This window comes from Dromaius novaehollandiae, chromosome 13 (genome assembly GCF_036370855.1).
Source record: "Dromaius novaehollandiae isolate bDroNov1 chromosome 13, bDroNov1.hap1, whole genome shotgun sequence".
NCBI lineage: Eukaryota > Metazoa > Chordata > Aves > Casuariiformes > Dromaiidae > Dromaius > Dromaius novaehollandiae.
Genome location: NC_088110.1, coordinates 10,556,013 through 10,579,552, shown reverse-complemented (window position 1 = coordinate 10,579,552; position 23,540 = coordinate 10,556,013). Strand labels below are relative to the sequence as shown.

At 41.1% G+C, this 23,540-nt stretch overlaps 1 protein-coding gene across 2 annotated transcripts; it reads right to left on the bottom strand.

Moving 5' to 3' along the window:
- Positions 1-465: 465 nt before the first annotated feature.
- SHCBP1 (SHC binding and spindle associated 1) lies at positions 466-23,266 on the bottom strand. 2 transcript variants are annotated; one of them, XM_026102257.2, is made up of 13 exons: positions 23,041-23,266; positions 19,697-19,864; positions 18,978-19,093; positions 16,775-16,983; positions 15,554-15,646; positions 12,495-12,728; positions 12,224-12,392; positions 10,869-10,989; positions 7,589-7,720; positions 6,554-6,672; positions 5,715-5,801; positions 5,230-5,371; positions 2,457-4,467 (listed from the first exon to the last, which is right to left on the bottom strand). In XM_026102257.2, exons 1-13 carry the CDS (start codon positions 23,177-23,179, stop codon positions 4,148-4,150), a joined length of 2,049 nt encoding a protein of 682 aa, XP_025958042.1. In that variant the 5' UTR covers positions 23,180-23,266; the 3' UTR covers positions 2,457-4,147. The 2 variants fall into 2 exon arrangements, with proteins under 2 accessions (XP_064375675.1, XP_025958042.1); XM_064519605.1 differs by lacking the exon at positions 5,715-5,801 and having other exon boundaries at positions 466-4,467.
- Between the last annotated feature and the right edge of the window lie 274 nt (positions 23,267-23,540).

The following is a 23,540-nucleotide window of genomic DNA, read 5'->3' as shown; positions in this document are numbered from 1 at the left end:
TGGGAGCAGACTTTCCTCAACAATGGCCTGTGACAAGACGAGAGGCAACAGGCACAAACTGAAACACAGGAAACTCCACTTGAACACAAGACAACACTTTCTTACTGTGAGGATGGTTGAACACCGGAACACGTTTGCCCAGAGAGGTTGTGGAGTCTCTGTCCTCAGAGATATTTAAAAGCCATCTGGACAAGGTCCTGGGCAACCTGCTCTAGGGGACCCTGCTTGAGCAAGGGTGTTGAACCAGATGATGTTAGCTGTTGCATTAATAAATTACTTTCTATTGATCTAGTACCTTTGGGGATGGTGAGAAGCAGTTAGTAAATCCAGAAAACCTAAACACTCCAACTTAACCAAGCTAAATAATATCTATGTTTGAGAAGAGCTAGCTAAGTATCTGGCCAGATCCGTGATGTTGATTTTCATGAACTCTGCAAACTCTGCAGGAAAGCAAGGTGCTACTACTATTGTCAGGCTTTTTATTTTTAAGAATCAACAGGTCTGCCAGTATTAAATCAAGCATTGAAGCAGCAATAATACGGGGCTCAGATAATTAAATGAAAAATGTAATACCAATCAACATGATTTATGGAATACAAATAAAATAAATTTGAGATCATAAGTTTTCTTGATTAAGGTACTTTAGCACCAATGCACTACAATTTTTGTAAAGATAGAACTAGGCAACACAGAACCGAGTGTCACAGATCCCAAGGGAAGTGGTAAATTTTAAAATATTAGTACAAGGAAGTGAAGTGGTTGTTCCTCTCTGATCCTGCTAGAAACACAAATCCTTGGCTCTGTGCAGCTCAGCATCAACAAAGGGACAGGGAAAAGGTTAAAAAACAAAGCTCAAAGTTGCCGAGGTTTGGGAAAGGAATAAATAGTGGAAAGGCCAGACAATAAACTGGGATCAGGGTCAACTAGGCAAGCCATGGGGTCAAGCAGTTTACACAGCATTTAATAGGTGTAAAGTGTAGCAAGTCTAAAAACAACAGGCTAAATATGCAGGATGGAGAAGTCTTATCCTGGGAGAAAATGATTTTGAAATGGGCTATAAGGTTAGCATAGCCAGCTCCTTCCCCATCATGCTGCAGAATGGTTTATGCAATCTTCAGACATACTAATAATGGGGGCTGTTGATTTGTATGTATACTATACAATGAGAAGACACGAACCGTGTACTTGAAAGCCAAAATAATGAAGCCAGTATTTTCACAACTAATTGCAATTTTTAAATCTAGAGCAAACCTAGCCATATTAATACTGGGCAAGTAATATGAAGACACACTTCTACATCTCTGTCAGAGGGTGGGGTTTGGATGGCCTTGAAAATTCTGTAAGGAGCCAATACTCTTCCCCAGATATACCCTCTCACTGTCACTCCTTAGAAGACAGTATCTTAACTCCCCCAGTACAAAATATCTTCATCTACAAACACTTTCAATTAAGGTCCCATTCCGCCCCCTCCTTACTGCAGAGAGGACAGAGCTGTCTAGCTGTATAGGACTACTCCACAAACCAAGTCAGTAAGCCAGAGACCTAAGCCCATCAGATTTTTCAAAGCTTCTGGATACCCATGTTTTTTCTGCTTTTTTTCTTCCTATTTATTATTAATAAGGCTTTTTCAGGGCAACACATCAGTGTCCACATTACAGCAAAAAGTACCTTTAAGACAAGCATCCATTAACAATCCTTTGCACAAGTCAAACAGAAAAGCAGCCACGTAAACACTTCTTGCAAGTCTTTTCATCAGCTTTTCTTTGACGGCCTTGCAACAAGGCATTCGGGAATTAGTTTCTAATTTAAGAAGCAGAGAAAATTTGATACCTTAAAAATTTAGAGAAAGATATTTACGTAGAGCAGAAGCTGCATTTATAATTGCAAACACAGAATCCCTAGTCTAGTGTACAAGATCTAATATTAGCTCCTGCCCTTCATAGTTAAACGTATCTCCCTCTCCACTTCAAAGCTAAATTAAAGCTGCAAAACAAAGACCTGTATTTATTAGCGACACCCCTGATCTGGAAGACCTAACTCAACTGAGATGAGAAGGCTGCATTCAAAGTTTAGCCCTTTGAGGCATAAAAGATGTCAAACATTTAACTATCAGTTACAATACAATTCCTGCATGACAGAATAGCTACAGGTTTTACTAGCAGCCTCTTCTTTCTGCTCCTGCACCTACTGGCAATTTGCACACAACAGAATCACCGTTGGCATCTGGCACAGGAAAAAGCAAAATAGTGGCAGTACTGAAAGCAGATGAAGAGGAATGTTTTAATTTGTACTTTCATAAATTTAAAATTGAATTTAAAAAAGGGAGATAAGAGGCTGTCAAGAGATAAGCCAGCTCTAAAATGAAGTGCAGCAGAAAGAAATGCCACCTACATATCACAGAGGCAACTCACTCAAGAAAATTAGCTCTGAAAAGACAAGAGAAAAGAACCACAAAATTACAATTTTTAGCCCCCCTCCTTTAATAAGGATTACATATCAGGAAATAAAGGCATGACATGAAAGCATGAAACATGGTGTACGACCTGATGAACAGCTTAAGACACTAAACTACTGCCAGCCTTAACATTAGGCTTTCACTTGACTCGAGCATTTCTCCACAGTCACGGAGTGGCAGACATCCATGAGTTCGTGCAACCTGAAGTGCTGTAGTCGCATTTAGGCTTAAGAAAACTTGAAGTTTAGTCCTGAAGTCGAATGTCCTGAGCAGGAAGGAGAAAGAGGATAGTGGGATAGGAAAGCTGCAATAAATTCTCTGCAGTTCAAATACAATATGAAGAGCAAGCACATGCTCTTAAGTTACATCTTTCTCTTTTCCTTATTGTCAGCTGCTCACACTGAAACAGATCATGTATTTAACTGAATTTTGATTCTTACCTCAGTTTAAGAATGACTGAGGTGTAAAGCCTTGGGCAGAAAAATCACATCCACCCATGCATTTCTAATGGGGATATACACTGTGCTAAGCTACTTTCAGAAGCTATTCTGTAATCCATTGCTGTCAACATGCTTTTCCTCTCTTAACATCGTATTTTATTTTTTGTCATATAGGACAACCTGGATCACCTAGAAGTTCATATTTTCTTACATACATTTCACACACCGCTTGAAAAACTGATCTGAAAATCTTGAAGACAATATAAAGAGTCTGAAGAAGGCATGAGGATTTTAATTAAAAATCAGAGAGGCACTAAGAAGGAAAGTCCTCAATCAGGCAGTCCATCCAATTTTTCCCCTCAAGTAAAAACTAATAATACGCAAGGGTGAGCCACTTAAGTGCCTCTGTTCCACAGCTGTGGGCTGATGAGAAATTTCAATGGCAACTCAGGTTTTTAAAGTTTTCCATTCATTTCCAAGGCCTCTATTTGCTGCTACTAGTGGCATAACAATTTAAAAAATTTTCAAAGTATGCACCAAAAGGTGCAGCAAGAATACCACTAATAAGCAGATAAACACATCTACTTCAATTTCTCTTTACTCAGATGAATGAATTTCAGTTAAACACTGTCCTCCCTACGGAAAACGTGCACTAACATTGTTAGCTCTTGGAAGTCAACACCTGGCACACGAAGAAAGAGCACTGAATGATACAAGCGCTGAAGTTTCTAGAAAATCCTTCAAGTACAAAACACGGCAGCCAAGCACTACATCTAAGGAAGAGCATTTCATTAGCTTCTGCTTAATGTACAAAATGAAAAAGTCAGGCAATTTTGTAGAGGAATCAGCTGCCGGTTAGCTTTTTTTTTTTTTTTTTTTTAATGGAGGGAACTGTACCATTAACTGCTGCACGTTTGTCTGTGCTTCCATGGTGGACTTTTTTTTTATTTTTACCATTAGAAGTGAAATAAATACACTCAAAAAAATTAATCAGCCAGCAAAGAACAAGCACGTAGATTAGCAGACTCCATGCAAGGTTTCCATATTAGAGATCTGTTTTTTACCATGTTGTCCATATTTGCAGTAGGGAAGCAAAATTTCCACATGCAATATATATACTGTTAATAAATATTTATCCCATTTTAGTAACATAATGGAAGGCAAATGAAACAGGCCAACTTCTTGGAAAGCAGCAGTGAAATTAATAGCTTGTGCAAATCTTTTACTGCAATGCCATTAAAAGTCAGGACAGTCAGAAAAGGAAGATACCAAAGCTGCCTTTCCCATTCCATTTGAACTGATTGCCCACAATAGAAACAAACATTTCCTGTGACATTAAGTTGTCATCAGCTTCTGTGATTCCCAGTTCACTCAGCCTTTTCTTGTGCATCTGGCTCTTCTTTGCAGAAGTAGCACCAAGTTCATTTGCAATTTCATAGTTGCTTTCAGTTTGCTCAGAAATCTCAGCTTGCTCATAAAGCTCCAGTTCATCAGTTACACATTCAGGTAGTTCTTCATGTCTGAAGCCCTCTACACAGGCTCTCTCATCGCCTGAGTGAGGCTGTGTATTCCCTAAGTCAGGAAACAATGAGAATGTTATCATTGATTATGCAAAACAGCCAAAACAACCTTGGAATTAGTATTTTTTTCAGTCTTCATATTTTCTCCTCATCCCATACCCTTTTTGGAAACTCCTTAGTGACAGGCACATGTTCCAAATACAGCGTATCATGTTTAAGGAAAAGGTTTCTTTAATCCTGAGATGACTTCAATTGACCAATTGATAGTGAAGCACATTAAAGAAAACTATTGTGGTTTACCCATTGCACTTGAGAGCACAACAGGTCTTGAGTAAGACATAATATGGGAAATACAGTTGTCACATTTTGTATATTCTAGGGAACAATTTCTGCGCTGGCAGGATGGGTAAAATATAGCATGTCTCAGCTCTGGTGCAGGAAACTCCTATGAACCAGAAGACCTGTATAAGAAGCCATATCTAATTTCTTGCTGATCGCTCTGTTTTGTTTCTCTATGACCCAATGAGGCCCTCTGCCACACAGCCTCTGCCTATTAGAAAACCTAATATTTAGGTTATCTAAAATTTAGATATTTAAGGACCTTAAAACAAAAGCGCACACACTGCATGGTGCACAGACATTCACAGTATTTCTCTGCAGCAAGTTCATTGTTCTGGAAATTCCAGTATTCTGAAAGTTATGAAGATGTATTTTGGCTAAATCAATCTAGACATTATTAGAAAATATAAGAGACCTTCTTACAAGTTATACAATACAAACCCCTAGGAGTTCGTGGTAAGTCAGAGAAACATACCTTCTCTTCTCTCTGCTGAAACATCCTTTACATCAGATGGGATTGTTGGTTTAACTAGGACCACTCCATATCCTTCATTATTATGAATCATGTTATTGACCATGGTTATCTTGGGGATATCATAATTCTCATCTAAGAAGTTCTACAGCAAAGAAACAGAAATCCAGTATGTTATATCCAGCTAAAGGAATGCAAACTATTGCAGTTTTAGATAGAGTCAGTTCTCTGTACTGGCTAGAATTTTATTACTTCCCTATGCAAGCAACATTGCAAAAGCCATTTTACTTCTGACCGATAAGAAATAAAGCAAGTATATTGCTTTGGTGTACCAAATTAAGGCAAACAACGAGCACCATCATCATCATACGTGACAGATGAGTCCTACCATAACGGCAGCAAGATTACAAGGCAACCTAAACACAAGTTATTTGCATCAACTCTAGCAACTATAAACTTTTAACAAGCACAGTCTGCCTTGAACTGACCTTTATAAGGATTCCCTCCTTGCAGTGGTGTATGCCGTTGTCTAACAGGGTACACGTACTACCTGGATAAATTTCCACACCAGCACCCTGCAAGATAAAGTTGCTGGCAGTCCACAAATAACTCAGGCACACTTCCAATATAATTTGACAACTCCATTGTGGATCTTCTTGCTCATCTACCAGTTGCACAATGTAAAATCGTGTTACCACTCCAGCTTCAGGGCTTTTTTAATTAGCTTGAGCAGCACACACCCAAGGTTGAAGGCTCCACAGACAATACCATTGCCACCACTCAATAAAAGCTTTGATGAAGAGTAACTGCACAGCCTTGCACCATTTTCTGGCTCTTTAGTCATCCACCGGCAACACTCAAAGCCCCATCCTTCTTCAAAATGTTCTAATCAGAGTTCAGATTTGTGTTTATCATCCTTCTGTAAGGATCAATGTATACGATGTTCAAAAAGGGCAATTCATTTGCAAAACAGCTACACAGTTTAATGAAAAACAAAGATATTCAGGGGCAGAAAATAACAGAAAATAATTTTAAAGTTTTTGCAGGACATGAAACAATCCAACAAAGTAGCAACCATTATCTCACAGATGTCCCTTGTTACTATGTGATTTTCATACAGCATCACGCACAAGTCAGCATGAGATACTTCACTAGATAGTATTGGAGCCTAAGAGACCCGTGGGACCACTCTCTTAATACAATAAAATGCAACTGTCTAAAGCAAATTTCTAAAGGTTCTCTCTCCCCTTTGCTGACTGTATTATTTCCTAGCAGAAGCCTTTGTTTTACTTTAGGAATCAAGACAGAGTTGAGAATATGATCATACCTTAGCACCATACAGATCTGAGTTTTTCATTAACAGCTCAGCTGATGTTCGTACTGTTATGCCTGTAGTCTCACACTGTAATACACAGTTCTCCAGGGTGGTTTTCCCATGGTGAACATCTGCATACACAGACAACCAACACTGTTAAACAAATCAGCTATGCAGAGGCAAACCCTTCCTACAGCTAGATGAACTTATAGCATTTTTACAGTGTGGTAAAATTCTGGTTTTAATTTCATCCACTTTAAGTTAATTTATTTTACTGATTTGCTTATGAACACTTTGAACACATACTATTTTTCTAGCATAAACAGGAATGCTGCTGCAAAGGAGCACTAGCTGGATTTGTCTTACCATTCTTCCTGCTGGGGATGGGGGAGATTGTTTTTAAGTGACAACAACAATTTTTTTCTTTATATCCCTAAGAGACCTTTGAGATAAGATACTAACTACCTGTATACAGCTGTTAATAAACATTTTAACATGTTTTAAACCAAGCGTCTCTTGGGACAAAGTGTTAATTAACACCTTCTGCAAGGACAGAATGCTGTGGCCAATAAACTCACTGGATACAGCTTAGGTTTATTTGGACCTCTGTTTGAACATGTTATCAGCAAACAATGATCTATGCTGGTTGAAGAATGGAGAGTTGGTTGGGTTCAGCTAAAGCTGAATATTGCCAAGGGAGTTCTTTTGTAGAAAGAGAAATTTCCTTTTTCAGGCAGTTTGGAATAGACTCTGCAGCAGAGTCAGGTAGTTTTGGCAGGAGAAAAAAATAAGTCAAACAGTCTTACACAAGTAAGAATAAAGCCTGAGAGCCACAACAGCTTGAAAGTACAAAGAGTAGAAGCTATTTTGATCTCCAGATTATAAGCATAAAAATAAATAAATAAATAAAAATCAAACCTTGATATTTATACCTGTACAGTTCCTCTCCACTGTGTTTCAGTAAACTCTAATACTGGATCCCAGCTTTATTTCTACCAGTAAATTATGAAAGCTTCACAAAAAGGTCAAAGTGCTTTTAATACTTACTTAAAATCCCCTCTACAGCATCATGTTGCACTAGCTTCAAACTGGAGATCTTTATGTTGGCTCCTGTACAGTCAACAAAGTTGTCTCCTTTCCCTTGCTTTTCTATCACGATATCATCTGGCAGACCATAGCCTTAAAGCAGAGGCAAAGGACACAACAGGTAACAGTTAGGTGCTTACTACTTAAGTTCTAACCCTCCATGTCTAATTTGAATGTCTGCTTGAGGTCTGGTATATTACCAGGATTTTCTACCCAGTGGTCAGGCCACACCTATTACATCCCCTCAGTACCAGGGTCCAGGCACATAAATAAGAAACCGGAGTCAAAGTTACCTTACTTGAATGACACAGAATAAAATGCAAAGCTATTTTAGACAGCTGAACAAAAGGGTAACTGAGGTCTCGTTTACCAACGCCCAATATCACACTCCCCAAAGTTACAACAGAGCAGGGAGGTGCAGTAACCAACGATACGTGGGCACTTGCATTCTGCTTTCAGAGTACAGAAGTTCCCTAGGGCAAGGCAGAGGCTCCAAAGGGGGAAGAAAGCAGTCAACACCACAGTGCCAGAAAGCAGGTGCGATGGACTTCACGCTGTTAATAAGATTCACTCAACTTCCATGTATAAATGAAACTTGAGTCAAAACTAACGTTCCTGTGTTACGTGGGCTTCCAGATTAGTTCAGATTAAAAACAAACTTCCACAAGCATATGCTGACACTGATTTACTAAGCCATCCAGTTGTCAGCATTCAACCACTTACAGTGAAATTTATGAGCATGTAGAGCTGTTATTGCTTGTCACAGACAAGAATCATGATAAGGAAAGCAATAATGCAATGTCTATTAAAGCAGCACGAGTCCTATCTTTCTCTGAAAATGCACATGAACTCAGCTAGGAAGTGCCTGAGCAGGATGCTAGCTTTTAACCAAGTACATAAATAAATACTCTTATGTGCAAGGTTAAAAAGAAAAAGCTTTTCAAAAAGAGTTGGCAGAAAGTTTTAAAGACAGCAGATTTAAAGTCAAGTTACGTGACTGATACTTCAACATGCTATGCTATCTAGAAATCTTTTTCCACCACTGCTGATTTATGGTCACCCCTAGGGAGTAGGCAAGGGGCAATTTATTGCTAGTATGTAATAGGAGAGCACAATGGGACAACAAATGGCAAATCCAGTTGAACTGCACACTACTAAAGAAACAGAGGTTATCATGCAAGGCAAGGCCTTTATGAATAACTGTTTTACAGGCTACCTGGAGATTTTCTAACCACACTATTAGCTTGTTTAATATTCAACCCCTGCAGCAGCAGCTGGAGCAACAAGCAGGAAGCTGGTGACAAGGCAAGACATAGAGAAAGAAAGATTTACCTGCTATCAAGTGGTGTTCAACCCAGCCTGGTCAAGGACCATATGCCTGCCTGCGTGCTAAACAACTCCACAAGAGCTAAAGCCAACTGCCATCCAGTAAAACTCATCACAGATATTAGACAGGTTGATGACGCAGGTTCCCATGCATCTTAGACAACCCACTGCACAAGCAGAAGTGAAGTTCTGAGGTGCCTTTACTATTCCATACTATACTATTTCCATCAAGTACTAAACCTTAGCATGATTTTCCTGGGCTGCTACTGCTTAAACCTTGCTTAGTTCTTTTAAGTTATTTATCCCTGACTTACTAATCCTCATACTTTCAACCTTAATACTGACTTGCACAGTGAATAGAAAAAATTAAAACTTTACTAAGCAAAGTGACATTATACCTTTGATGAGCCATCCCTTCATCCCAAGGAAGCTACCAAAACAGCCAGCTGTTGAGATTAGTGCCAACAAAATTTCTCTTGATGTTCCTACTTCAAAATATTTTCAGCTGCTACTACTGCTATAAAAATTTCTTTAACAGAAGTCTGTATAAAGAGATTAAATGCCCTGACTTACGTCCATTATTTGAGTGGTTCCTACTAAAGACACTTATTTATATTCCTTACTCTTTAAAAATAGAGCAGCTCATCCTTTAATAGCTGTGCTACTTCACCACTTGTATTAGTTTCTGCGAAGCTAGAAAAGCAGTTGTCACAAATACCACTCCACAGAAGTTTAGAACAATACCATTCTCACTGATAAATAAAACAGTTTGAGGTCCTGTAGCATGCAAGTGCTTTGAATACCAGTATTCATATCTATATAAGTAAGACATACAAAAGAGAAGGCTGAGAAGGAAAGTGATGCTCACAAAACAGAAAAGACAAGATAAATATAGCCCACAACAGCAGGAAATTAAACTCCCAGACATCTTCCCATTAAGAAAAATTGACAAGATAAAGATAAAAAAATACAGCTAAAGTGTCTGAACAGCTGCACAATGCCCACAGTGATATATGGCCTATTACATTGCAAGCTGTAATCTTCACTTGAAACTGTTCAGTAAACCGTTAAGGGGGTGCATGCCTAAAGCCGAGGAATTACTAGAAGAATTCAAGAAACATGAGAAAAAGATAGCAATGTACCCTAAACAAGGCAAATGTATTTCTTTTTAAAACCCAAGTGCACAGAAATATTTTGAGACACAAGAACAATCACATATGTGGTTTCTACAAAATAAATACAGATGTCAAATCATTAGCTCCCTTCTGTACCCACGCACTTCACATAACAGCACAAATTCACACTGGCAGCCCACACACACATAGATGACATGCAACAAGTGCCATAAACTAAATTCCAGTAGCACTTGGCTCTTTTGCATTCTGTATTCACCAGCACCATACAGGCATTGAATCTAACAGTATTCCTCTGAAGTAGATTAAGACAAGCAAGACAAAACCAGAAGAACATCTCTCCCAGGTACCCTTAACTTGCTGGCTGTAATAACTAAAGCCTCACAAGTGTCCCAGAGTGACTTCTGTGCTTGTTAGATTAAAAAAAAAAAAAAAAAATCAAGTCCCTCATGTTTCTGCTAGATCCTCTCTATTAACTATATAATCAGGATTTAGCCAGACAAATAGTTAGGAGGAAACAGTGAATTTGCTATTCATCAGCAAATTTTTCAGAAATAACTATGGCTAATGAAACAGCTTGCTCCATCCTGCATTAGACATGATCTTGACTCTTAAGCAGAGATAGGAATGCTTTTAAGGAAAAAAGCAAATGCTTCAGCCAGACTCCCCCAAAAGTAAAAAAAGAATAAAATAAAATAAAATAAATCTTTATGCAAAATTAGTTTGTTTTAAGGCACTCAGTTTACATTGTTTTAAGAATATTTATGCTAGAAAGCCCCTACCTTCTAGTTCAATTGAATCAGCAATGCAGAACACGCCATCTACAACATAATGACCAGGACAGATGATGACAGTGTCTCCTTCATAGCAGGCATTTACAGCTGCCAGTGGATCACTGTGAAACTATAAAAGACAAACAATATCAACTCCTGAAAAATGTTACAAAAACAGCTTGTATTTGTGTCTCTAGAGATTCTTTGACAACTAAATATTGCTGGTTTTGTTTAAAAGAAACCCTTTTTAATGGCAGCAATAACACACAATTTCTACTTTGAATTCAAGAATCACAGCACTCTCTCTGGACACAATCAGCCTTAAAACATTCCTTTGATGTTTATGTCTATTCCCCCATGAGAAAATCAGGGCAGAGAGCCAGACTGAAGAGCATACACACAGGAAAGCAGACCTCAATATGCCTGGGTTCCAGGCGAACATTTGAACTGTGCCTCAGGTGACTTGCCCTGAATTACCAGGGAAACAGATGACAGAAGGAGGAGAAGAAAAAAAACCAAAAAACATAAAAACAAAACAAACCACCAGACAACTCAGCAACCAGATTTGAGACAGTCTGAAAAGTGACCTAACCCTTTACTCCAAAATAGAATTCAGACACTGCAGTGGCAAATACGGGGTCTGCATGGTCCTTTTTCTTGAAAAAGGCTTCAATACCTAAAGAGGTACTGACATCCTTCACAAATATCACTAGGGGATTCTGCTTTGAAAGACAACAAATAATACAGGAAAACTGTACATTTATTGCTTCTCAGCAATTTCCAGGTTAAGCATAGAAAGAAAATGTTCCAATTGCCAACTCATAAAATTTGATTTATAGCCCAGAATCAATCCAGGTCCCTCCCTCTGGCGCCATTTCGCTCATCTGTAATTCATGAACTTGACCAGAACACAGCAAGCAATTCCATTTGGCCCCAAGCAATCCGCACCAATCCAACCCTAGATCATCACCATTAGAATCAGATCAGAAGACACAGATATCTTAAAATTAAATAGAAAAAAACTACTATAAAAAATATTAAAAAGAAAAAAGTATTATCTCAGCATGTTTCATTACGGAATGTTTACAGGAGATTTATTTCATTATTGCCTACATACAGGAAGGAAACAGCTTGTATAGAGTATTCAGGAGACAAATGTATCAAAAGAAATTATGTGCATCTTCCAATCTTACCACTTTCCGTTTAAATTAAGAGCAATGCTTTTGGACTCAAAATTTACTCATTAACAAAAATCAACACTGCATGAATGTAGCATCTGGCACATGATAAAGTAACTTACTCTTCCACATTGTTTCAAGGAGAAGAGAAAAGTATTAGGTGACAAAAAACTCCTGTTACTGTACCTGTATTTCTAGTTCTTCACCATAAGATTCAGGACAAAGTTTGTCCCTTATCAGTGACTGCAACAGACTTGCCATCATGGTTGAGGATACAACATGAGTGATCTTGGTTCCCGTTGGTCTCAGTCCTTTAGCTTGGAGACCACTGTATTTTTGGTAACCAAACACGTACCTAAGACAAGAGCAACAAAACCATCAGTTCTTTCTTCAGGAAAGAACTTTTTTGCATAGTTTCCCATATGGTCTCTCCTCCTTATACAAACCCAACAAGTACCTCAGAAGAGGATTCTCGATTAGTTTTAGCTTTTGCTTTAAATGCTCTATCTTCTCATACAGCTTTAGTCCTTCCACCATGGAAACGTTTTCTACTTCGGAGTCTGAATCACTGCTTGAGATGCTGCTCCTCAAGTTTAAAAACTTCCTGTAGAGCTCCTCACACTGAGACAACAAGTTCTGGTAATCAGCTACAAGCCCAGAAGGAACACGATGTTCAAGAATGTCGTAATGCCTGCAATTCAGAGTAAGGAGTCAGTATTTTTCACGTTTACAAGTAAAAAGGATTGAATACAAACCCACAGAGAACCTAAGGAGTTCTGGATCAAAACTTCAGTCAAAATTCTCTGCAGTCTGTATCAACGCTGCTCAACTTTTTTGAAAACAGTAAAACCAAAAACCTGAACACAGACACACAAACATACTGCTTTCTCTCTAAAGAGTTCCCCATCCACCCTGAAAGATTACACATAATGATGAGAAACTTGCTCTAAAAACACAAGCATAACTACAAAAGTAGTAAGATTTAGCAGTTAATCAAGATTTAAAAAGTCTACTTTTAAGCATTTATTAGAAAAAAATAGAAAATTATGTCCTAAGTAAAAGAAAAAGCCTATAAAGTGAAGTCTCCATTAGCAACTATCTAAACAACTACCTGGGCAAAAAAAAGAAATTATTCAGGATGAATGAGAAAAGCAGTATCAGGACTGGATGAAGATGTGAAAGCACTGCATAGTATATTTTGCATCATCCCAAAAGGGATGTACAAAGGAAACTGCAGGCCAGAAAAAGCCAGCCTGAAGTTACATTGCCAAAGTCAGAAAAATGAAGACATCTGCCAGCTATATAGTGCCAAGAACTCCAGGGCCAATTATGTAGTACCAATCATGGTCACTACAAAAAAGCTGGACAACAACTAACGATACAAATAAAACAAGATTGAATTATCTCTCGCCATTTTTGTAGGAAAGCAATTGAATGCAGCACAAATAGCTCTATTCAGGACGCTAAATGAAATAAGGCCTATGATGTTCCCTCAACTTTCAGAGGTTCTTCACAGGGTACACTTAAGACATGCAATAAAGAGCAATACAATCTGGAGTCAGAGCAGTAAATATTTATGCAGTTGTGATAAACAAGGTATAGAGAGACACAAGGTATAGAGAGACACAAGGTATAGAGAGACACAAGGTATAGAGAGACACAAGGTATAGAGAGACACAAGGTATAGAGAGACACAAGGTATAGAGAGACACAAGGTATAGAGAGACACAAGGTATAGAGAGACACAAGGTATAGAGAGACACAAGGTATAGAGAGACACAAGGTATAGAGAGACACAAGGTATAGAGAGACACAAGGTATAGAGAGACACAAAAGAGCCTCACAAAATTTTGGCAATCAAGTTATTAGAGGCAACAGTAAGTGAATTCAGGGTGACTAAGAACAAAATAATCCATAGTAATACAGAAGTATAAAATACTCAAAGGATACTGAACGTTGTACGTAATTCAGCCCTGGAGTGCATAGTTTACATTTTAGGGCCTGTCGCTATGAAAGTGCATAAAACTAACGCCCCCACCCACCCCCCCCAAGCTTTGGTGAAATAGTTCATACAGCTTTACTTGCCTCAAAAGACTAGTATAAACTGATGTGCAGCATAAGGATGCTATCTGTTCCAATCAAAACAGTGCACACCAGAGACCTGAAAAGTTTAAAGCATCACGTTTCCATACATTGGAGATGGATGTTACTTAGGAGTTGTCATATCAGTGCATAGATCACAACACAGGATGACACCAACATCATCGCAGTTTAGAGCACAGGCTTTACATCAAGCCTGGTATGGAAGAATGAGAAAGGAAAACATTTATTTTCTGCTTGAAGACATTGTTGAACTATTTTGGATTCTCGCTAAGCAATACTTCTATTCCAATATAAGGCCACATGCTATCTTTAAAAAAATAATAAAAACAGTATCTCTGCACATGATTGCATTTTAGTTTCATTCCATGCCAAATCTTCACAAAGCTCCAGAAACTCAGCAACAGAATAAGCCATTTGCTGGGGGCATGGAAGTATAAACACTTCCTAAACATGTGTGATTTCCTTATGTAACATTTCCCCCTAATTTGCATGATCTCAGAAAAGCCCAGACATATCAAAGGCCTGAAATGTCACATATCTCCTGTTTGAAAGGGAGGCCCATAGCCATCTTTACTGTGTGGGTAATGATACTATTTCCCTTTGTAAAACACCTTAAGATTTAATGCTATATTCTAAATAGCACGTACGAGTTGATTCTAAATATTCATTAATGCACTTCTCCAGCATCATAGCAGCATCGGACCTGGATATGAATGACACAAACTTTTGGATACTCATGCTAAGTTATAATATGCGGGGAACAGGGATAAAAACGGATATGGTGTCAAATCTTAGCAAATAACTTGCAGTGGAAATTGCTTTTCAATTATTCAGTTCAGGTATATTTTATGGTGTGCTTTAGTTATTTAGCATCCTCAGAAATATAACCATATTGCTTCCTTGTGCACTGCTTCAGTTCCATATGGCCATAAGGCATTAAAAACCCACCTTTGGAAAACCTAATGCCAACTAATCCCACTAGGGAAAGAAATACACACACTCCTCCTTCAGCATGACTATTTTTTCAAGTTTTTCTTTACATTCTGCTCCATTCTCATTCTTTTTCTATGCCCAAAGGTATCAGAGCATCCCACGCCAGCCTTAATTAGGACTGCTTACGTACTTACAGGGGACCAGGTCTGCAAGCTGAAAGAGGTTATAGCTGGATCTGGAGCGCCATCTGATGGAAGGTTAAGGATTACAAGGAAAAACAGGTGGATTTAGAAATGAAGCGGCAACCTCAGCTGCCCTCTCTTTCTGTACGTAATTTTGAGTGACAGACAGCAACTGCTGCTAGAACAGACTTGCTTTGATTTACTAATAAAGGGCTTTCTTTGAAACTTATTTGTCTGTCACTAATCCCACATCACCTTTACCTGTGGTTTTGCCTAACATCAAAGAAGTCGCACTTACAATCTCAGACGAGGCTCAACACATCGCACAAAGTAATCAAAATCATCTTCCTCCTCCTCATCCCAAGTCCTCCAGATGCACTTGTAGAAGAACCTTTTGAAACAAAGTAAGCATTTAAACACACACTGAGGAGGCCACATTTACCTGAGCAGAAATAGAACTGAAAATAGGAATGTAATCACAAGAATTCAGCTCCAAACATCACCGCCCTCCAATTCCATGTCACTGTCCTGTAGACTGTTTAGTAGACAAAGAAGTTATCTTTCTCATGTGCTATTTAACTAGATAGAGTTTTATTTTGTCTTTTTAAAGTTCATAATTTGTAACAGCCTGAGTGCCATTGACTTTCATCGAAACAGACTAAAAGTTGGTTTTGAAAACAAGACTTACACTCTTAAGATACTGATACTTTTTGGGTTTGGTCACACATCCTTCAGCTAAGCTGTCCTTAAAGCCCACAGCAAGTTTATCATACTCCTCTTTCATGCTTAGATCTCCACTACTGAGCAATGCTGAACACAGTATGAAGATAGCCTCTCAACAGAATGAGACTCTTCTCCCCTTCTCCTGCACCCACCGCTTCTGAAACACTGCCCATGTTGCAGAAGGCATGGTCCTTCCTCCTAGTTTAGTTTTTCAATCCAGTTGTACTGCTTGTTTGTAAACAGTTTTCAAACAGTAGTACACGAAAGCAAGGGGAGATGGAAGAGAAACAAGATGAAGGAAAATAGAATAAGTAGGATATGAACAGACACCTGAAGAAGAAAGAACAAATTTAGGGGAGGAGGCAAAGCACAGGAAAAGAAGAAATGAGTCGAAGGGGGAAAAAAATCCAACAAAACATTGCAGAAGAGAAAAGAACACTGCACTGGAGCCAACAAGGTGATACAGCCCAAGCTAGGGCATCGAAAAAGGGAGGGAAAGAGAAATGCAGACTTTATTTTTTCGTTTTGACACAGAAAGCAGAATGGCAATAAGCTCCAGAAAAGTCTACTTCGTGCCTGACTGATTATCTGGAGCTGCAGAAGACACCGCAGGTTTTCCATGTGACCAGTCCTTGAAGCCTTCATGGTACCAGGCATCAGATATACTTTGGAAAGCTAGGCCTGTGTAGCTGCCAGCATCACCACAAGAACTCATCGAGAAGGGCACCAAATACTGTATACTACCAGAAGGCAGAAGTTGTTCATGACAAAAATTAAACCTTGAGCATTTTCCTACCTGACATGCTCTATGGCTAGCGCTGTCTGATCAAACTCTCCCGACTCATCATACACAACCCACAGCTCCTGCAGTGGTATCTGATGCTCCTTCAGCTCCAAGAGTTCCCGCATGCACTCCAAAGTAAAGGTGCTAACCTGCGACTCGCACAGGAAAGGCTCGCTGAGTTGCACAACTGCTTTCAGAGCCGAGTACTCCACATCAACAACCTGTTGGAACAGATAACTCTTTGATTCCTCTAGACAGAACCATAGACACAGCTGAGGAAGGCTGAAATGATAATGCTCAACTCAGCAGGCATTATTGTAAGTGCCAGTTGACCCATGCAAATCAATGCACTTTGCATAGTGCAGTAAAGGCCATCTATTCAGCTGAAGTGATAACGCCAAAATTAAGCTTCTCGCACCCACACATGTAGGACCCTTTCCACATTCAAAACATTGTTCAAGTCCCTTGTAATACCCATACAAAGATACTGAGTTACTCCCCTTTTTTGTTTTGTTGTTGTTGCTCTTTGTTTTTCCAATGGGCAAAAGCAGTATCTCCACACTCAAATAAATACTTTACAGTTCCCATGGACTCCTCTGAGGCTCATTTTCCAAAGTACCCACAAGAGACTAAAGCAATCCAAAGAGCTAGGCTGGGCTAGTGAAAGCCGCTTGTACAGAACAGTGAGATCATCTGGTTCAGCCCCCCTGTTCAAGCAGGGTCCACTAGAGCAGGGTGCCCAGGACCACGTCAGTCAGGTTTTGAATACCTCCAAAGACAGAGACTCCACCACCTCTCTGGGCAACCTGCTCCAGTGTTCAACCACACTCAGTGTGGAAGTGTTTTCTTATGTTCAGATGGAAATGTTGTCATTAACTGTGCAGAAAGCTGCAAGGGCTACAAAATTTCCCTGTCTGCAAACATGCAATGAAAGTTCAAGTTCAAACTAATATCCAGGATTTGCGCAAAGAAGCAAGACTCAGACATTGGGATGCCCAGAAAAGCAGGGTCCCACACCTGCAAACCTCAGCAGATTTTCGACAGCAGTACGCAATACTGAAGAGCTATTGTCAGTACCAAAAAGGATTAGAAGGAAGAATTTTACTGATAAACCAGCAGGTAAGGGCCCGTTATTTGAACAAATTAAACAACAACATTCAGCTCTCGACCAGGTACTCATACCCTCTGCGTCTGCAGAGTTTTAACCTCACGGCTCACTCATACTGGCTTTGTGTTCCTCCTCTCCGTATTTCAGCAAAGGCCCCTTTGAAGAGGTTGCTGCCATTTAGGTACAGTCCTCCCACCAAAATACTCAGACATTCCGACATCCCTGAACCTAGCTCATGTGAGACATTTTTGCCAAGTAACCTTCACATAGGTATGACTATACAGGCTCTATATTGCCCCTTTGAGGTTGAAAATCATTTGCCCAGTTCTAGAGAAACTCAAGTAAAGGTGAGTGATTGGCACAGTGCTTTACCTGCTAGGGAGCATTTCCCAGCAGCAAAGCAGAGAAAGCATAAGCAAATGCTGCTTTTTTTTTTTTTTTTTTTTTTTTAGCATCAATAGACCAACCTCAAACAACGCTCATGCAGTGTGCTTCCTGTTAATGATTCCAAGCTCAAAAGACTGTAGATGACAGGCTGACAGTATCAACATAATGGAAACAGACGGATCTAGCTCATTTTAAGCATAACACCACCACTTTATTTTAGTGTTTGTGTCTCAAAGAAAATAAATAATTTTCATCTGCTCACTGACAGTGCTATAATTCAATAGCAAAAGTAATTTTTTAAACAGCAGACAGGCAAATTCCAAAGCTAAACAATGGACCAAAGCCAAAAATAGAAAGTCTACTTAGTGCTTGGTTTTCTGAAGTTATACCATGTGCCATAGCCCTGAACAGCTGTTTTTGAGCAGCGGTGCCTCACTGTAATAGAAGCCTCTTGTGAGTGTTGGTATCAGATCACAGGCTCCAACCCTGTCTTTCCGGGCAAAAGAAACATGCCAGGGTACAGGACACTCAGTGTTTCAAAGCAAGGCTGCCTTTGAAGAACGACCTATTGCTCCAGGCATCACTGGCAACTAGATAGGAAAAGGATACTACTTTCTACCAGCTCATAAACTTTAGTTAAAGATAAATAATCTGCCTGTTAACAGAGAGGTAAATAATGCTAATTGGAGACAAATGACTGAGAAGCTGCATTCTGCTTACCTCAACCAGGACCTCGAACACATTAGTGCGCCAGATTGCCTGCCATCCTAATGGTTCAAGGACCTTCTCCAGGTACTCAGCTGTGAATTCTTTCACCTCTGAAGCTTTGCAGTCAGCTAAAAAGAAATTGAAGACAGTACATTTAATGCAATAAAAGAAAGTCTTCTATATCATTGAAAAATGAAATTCAACACAGTTAAAGCATTCCTCTATCACGTCTAAAATTGGACTGTATTCTGCTCTGCTTGTAACTGCCAGCGCTCTGTCAGTATGGAGAGAACTGGGAGATGTTGCTAGCTTTATGCCTCTGTGAAGGAACAAGACATCCAGTCCTCAACCTTCCAGGTACTGAAGGTCTCACAGTACCAGTGGTGTTAAATAAGTTGTGCCTTAACTTGTATGGTGTTACTACACACGAAAAAAAAGAATTTTAGTAAGACTACCTAAAACAAGGCACAGAATCCAGTATTTACACCTTATCCTATCAGTCATTCAGATGTACTTATAATAAAGCCATTGGCTCCTTGTCCTCCAGCTAGAGCAGCTGAAGTTATGGCACAATAGTCTGACAAGTGATAGTACACTAGATCCTTTCTAGACCCAGTTATTAACAGGATCTTGCAGTGTCATACAGAATTGTGTCTATTTAAACTGGATCGTGTAAAAAGTCAATACAAGAAACATGGCTACATGTTCTTTCCTACTAAGAAATTACTTACCCAAAATGTAATCCTGGTAAGCTTTAAAACGCTCATAAAACAAAAGATGATCAGTTTGAAAAATATCTGGAAAAAGCACATTCCCATCTGGCACAGTCCTTCCTAAAGTGGTTCCTGGTTTGTCACGACTCCCATAATCGCTACAATCATCATCTTCCTGGGGCGGATCTGGAGGGGGGAGAAAGCAAACCCCACAAATAGCCAGTTCAACTCAATCATCACTCCTCCATTCCCAAAGAATTTCTGCTCAGAACAACATCATCATTCACCTGCTTTCAATAATACATCTTAACCTATCCTTGGTGAAAAGACTACTGTCACTTGGTTGCTTACTCTCTTCTTCAGAATATTTATCCTGTCCCAAAAGGGACTCTCAATACTTGTTGCAAACACACATAACTACTGCCCGCTCTCAGTTGAAGTTACATACTTATTTACACTGTTTCACATGTAAGATCTAAAATGCTTTAGTTAATACCATAAGCCAGTCAAGTGCACATTAGCCCATGTTAGTACACTGCCTGCATCACCTAGGCTCCATATCAATCAATAATCGAAATAATTTGGAACATACAAAAAACCAGCTGATCCAAAATAACCTATATGGACCAAATGGGTCTTAGCAAGCTTTTAGGCAAAACTACAGAAGACAAGAACGGTATTTCTGATACCAAACAGAAAAGCCAGTTGTTTACTTCTTTGTAAAGCAGGAAAAACATTTATTTTTATAAAAGCTGAGCATTATCAGCATATCACAAAACTAGAATGGGCATCACGGCATATGATTAAACCAAGAACAAAACATGAGCAAAATGCACGACAAGACTACAGATGCTAGTCTCAGCTAATGAAGCTTGTTCACAGTTGACCATTTCTTTTCCTAAGTCTCTTCACTTTCCTCAGTAGAGCATTATAATGAGCTAATAGATAACATAAAGTCTCAATGCCTGAAGCCTCCATAGAAATTCCAAGCCATATATTGAGACAAAAAGGATACAGTGTTGTAATTTTTCACCTGTTTAAAGGGAAGTGGGCTTACTGCAGGGATAACATCCCCCCGAAAACATCAGCTTAACTACATACTAGAAAAAAGCTATTATGACATTTCCTCTTCAGGTTGGATAAGTGGTGTGCCTGTCACATCTCTAAGAGACAGTCTCCAGAAAGTTTCTCCACTCATCTGTTGCCATTACAAATTCAGTGAACTAGTAGTCACTGTTGGTCTTGTAATATTTCTCAGGCTTGGTCATCCGTAAATTATCAACTTATGGAGGAGTTAACTTTTGAAACGGGACTTATATCCATAGCTAACATAACCAAGTCTCAGCATAGACTTCATGCTGCCTAAATGTCATCTGGCAGCATTGCTCATTTTATTTAGAAAACTATAAAGAGCTTTACTGAAAAAAAATCTCTTATGCTAATGCAATCTGACTCTTTTAGGAGGGTTACTAGGTCAGAAGTAGAACTACAGTAACACTAGCAAGCCCTTTGTATGATAAACAAGGGTTCAGGTAACTAAAAGGAAAATGTTAGAGATGCACAATCATGGTAAATTGAGTGTGATGACAAGTCAGTCTTTTTTTTTTTTTTTTTTAATGTAACAGCTCAAGATGCCCTTATCACAGATGACTTCATTCTTTAACAATTCATAGGCTTCTAGATTTTCATTAGAACACAGTCATCTCTCTGACAAAAGATGATCTATAATCACAAAAAAACTCTATTCCATTTCTAATACATCCTTTACATTTTACTGTATGTTAATGAAAGCTAGCAGATTTGCCCTCAAACTCATTCATGTTCTTATACATCTGGGGCCAAACTCAAACAGCAAGAAAAAAAATCAGCATCAGTGTATGAGCCAATTATAAATGCTTAAAAAGACTTTTCTTTGTAGTTGCATCATTATGATAGCACCTTAATAAAAACACTATTTCCTTTATTTATCAAGTATGATTTATGAAATATTGGAATATATTCTTGTAAAACTGTAGCTATATTACATACATATGGTAGATAAGGAGATTTTTCCCACACATCCATAATCAAATCCAGCAGCTATGTACAAACCAGAACAGGAATTCCAGATCGCAGTATACATTCCAGAAAAAGTTATTTAATTTAGTTTGCTCTTTTGTTTGCAAACTCTAAGACTGTAACTACATATCAGTACTGACCTGGCACTGAGTGATGATGCTCAACAGATACTAAAAGCTCTGACATTCCAAGACCGGGCTATTAAGGCAGAGGGCGGGGGAGACACTGCCAGGAAAGCACTTTTCCTCAGGCAGTACTTCAAACATTTTGACACTTTGCCATACACATTTCAAACACTTTGCCAAACACTGATTTCAATGCCTACAGCACAGACCTGAGCACACACTGTAAGCTCTTCGTCAAAGGAAAAAAGATAATATTTTTACAAAAACAACCCTATGTTCCCTTATACAGCACCGTTTATAGCCAAGCCTCCATCCTGCTTGCCGGAAACCTCAGTAACCGCGGGGCGCCGAGCCGAGCCGCCGCTTGCCTCAGTAGCGGCACCTGCGCGGGGACGCGCTGCGGGCGGGAAGGAACCGTTTCCCCGCGCCGGCAGCCGAGCAGAACAGGCCGCCCCGAGGGGCTGGGCAGTCTTCATCCTTGGAGGCTTTCAGGCCCCAACTGGATGAAGCTCTGAGCAATCCGGTCTGATCTCACAGCTGCCCCCGCCGTGAGGGCGGATGCACTGGGGACTTCCTGAGCTCCCTGAATTATCCTATGACCTATGGAACCCTTCGCACTTCGGCGGCGCCCCGGAACAGAGCTCCGCACGTCAGAGACAGCGGGACCCCTCGGCCTCCCGGGGCGGGGCGGCCGCGCACCCGCTCAACTGCCGCGACGAGCCGCTTGCCGCGCTGCCCGGCCGGGGCTCCGCGCCTCGCCTCCGCCGCAGCCGTCCCGCGGCCTCCAGCGCCGGCGGCCCGCTCACGGATGCGCAGCTGGTTACTGCCGCACCGTGTTAAAGGGGACCAAACGAGGCCACCACCCCTGCGGCTTCCTCTCCCCGCCTCCCCCTTCCCAGGACAGGGCCCCCGGGGCCCCGTGGCCGGCTCGCTCCCCGCCGCGCCGCGGCTCCTGCTCGCGCAGACACCCGGCCCCCGCCGGCCACTGGCCCCGCAGCCGGTCCCGGAGGCTCCGGCGCCGGCCGAGCAGAGCGAGTCCGATGAGGCTACGCAGCAGGGAGGTGCGGAAGGGGCCGGCGGCGGAGCCACCGTGCCGCTCCCTTGGCGCTGCCTGGAGCGCGGCCAGCGGAAGGGGCCGCCACCCCCGCCAGGCGGACGCCCGGGACAGGGAGCCCCTACCTGGCTTGAGCTCCGCTGCGCGCTCCTGCAGGCCGCCCTCGGCCACCGCCCGACGCTGAGCCTCCCGCTGCGCCTCCTCTCCTGCCGCCTCCCCACTCTGCGGCAGCGCGGCCGGCGGCTGCGGCTCCCCGTCAGCCATGCTGCCCGCCCGCCCGCCGCGCCCTCGCGCAGAGATTTCAAACTTTCCCGGGAGCTCAGCCCCGCGACGTCAGCGGCCAGCGCAGCCCCGATTGGCCAGAGAGGGCCGCGGGCGGTCCGGGGCCCAATGGGCGGAGGGCGGGCAGCGCGGGGCCCGCCGCGCGCGAGGCTGCGCGGGGCGGCGCCGCGGCCCCGGCTGGCGACGCTTTTCCCCCGGCTGGCGGCGCTTTTCCCCCGGCAGGAGCCGCTGGGCGCCGCGCCAGGGCAGGAGCAGAGGCTGCTCAGAGCCTAAGGGGGTATTTTCTGCGGTGCAGGCTGTCCCCGAGGAGGCACGGGACCGGGGGAGCGAAGGCTGCAACATG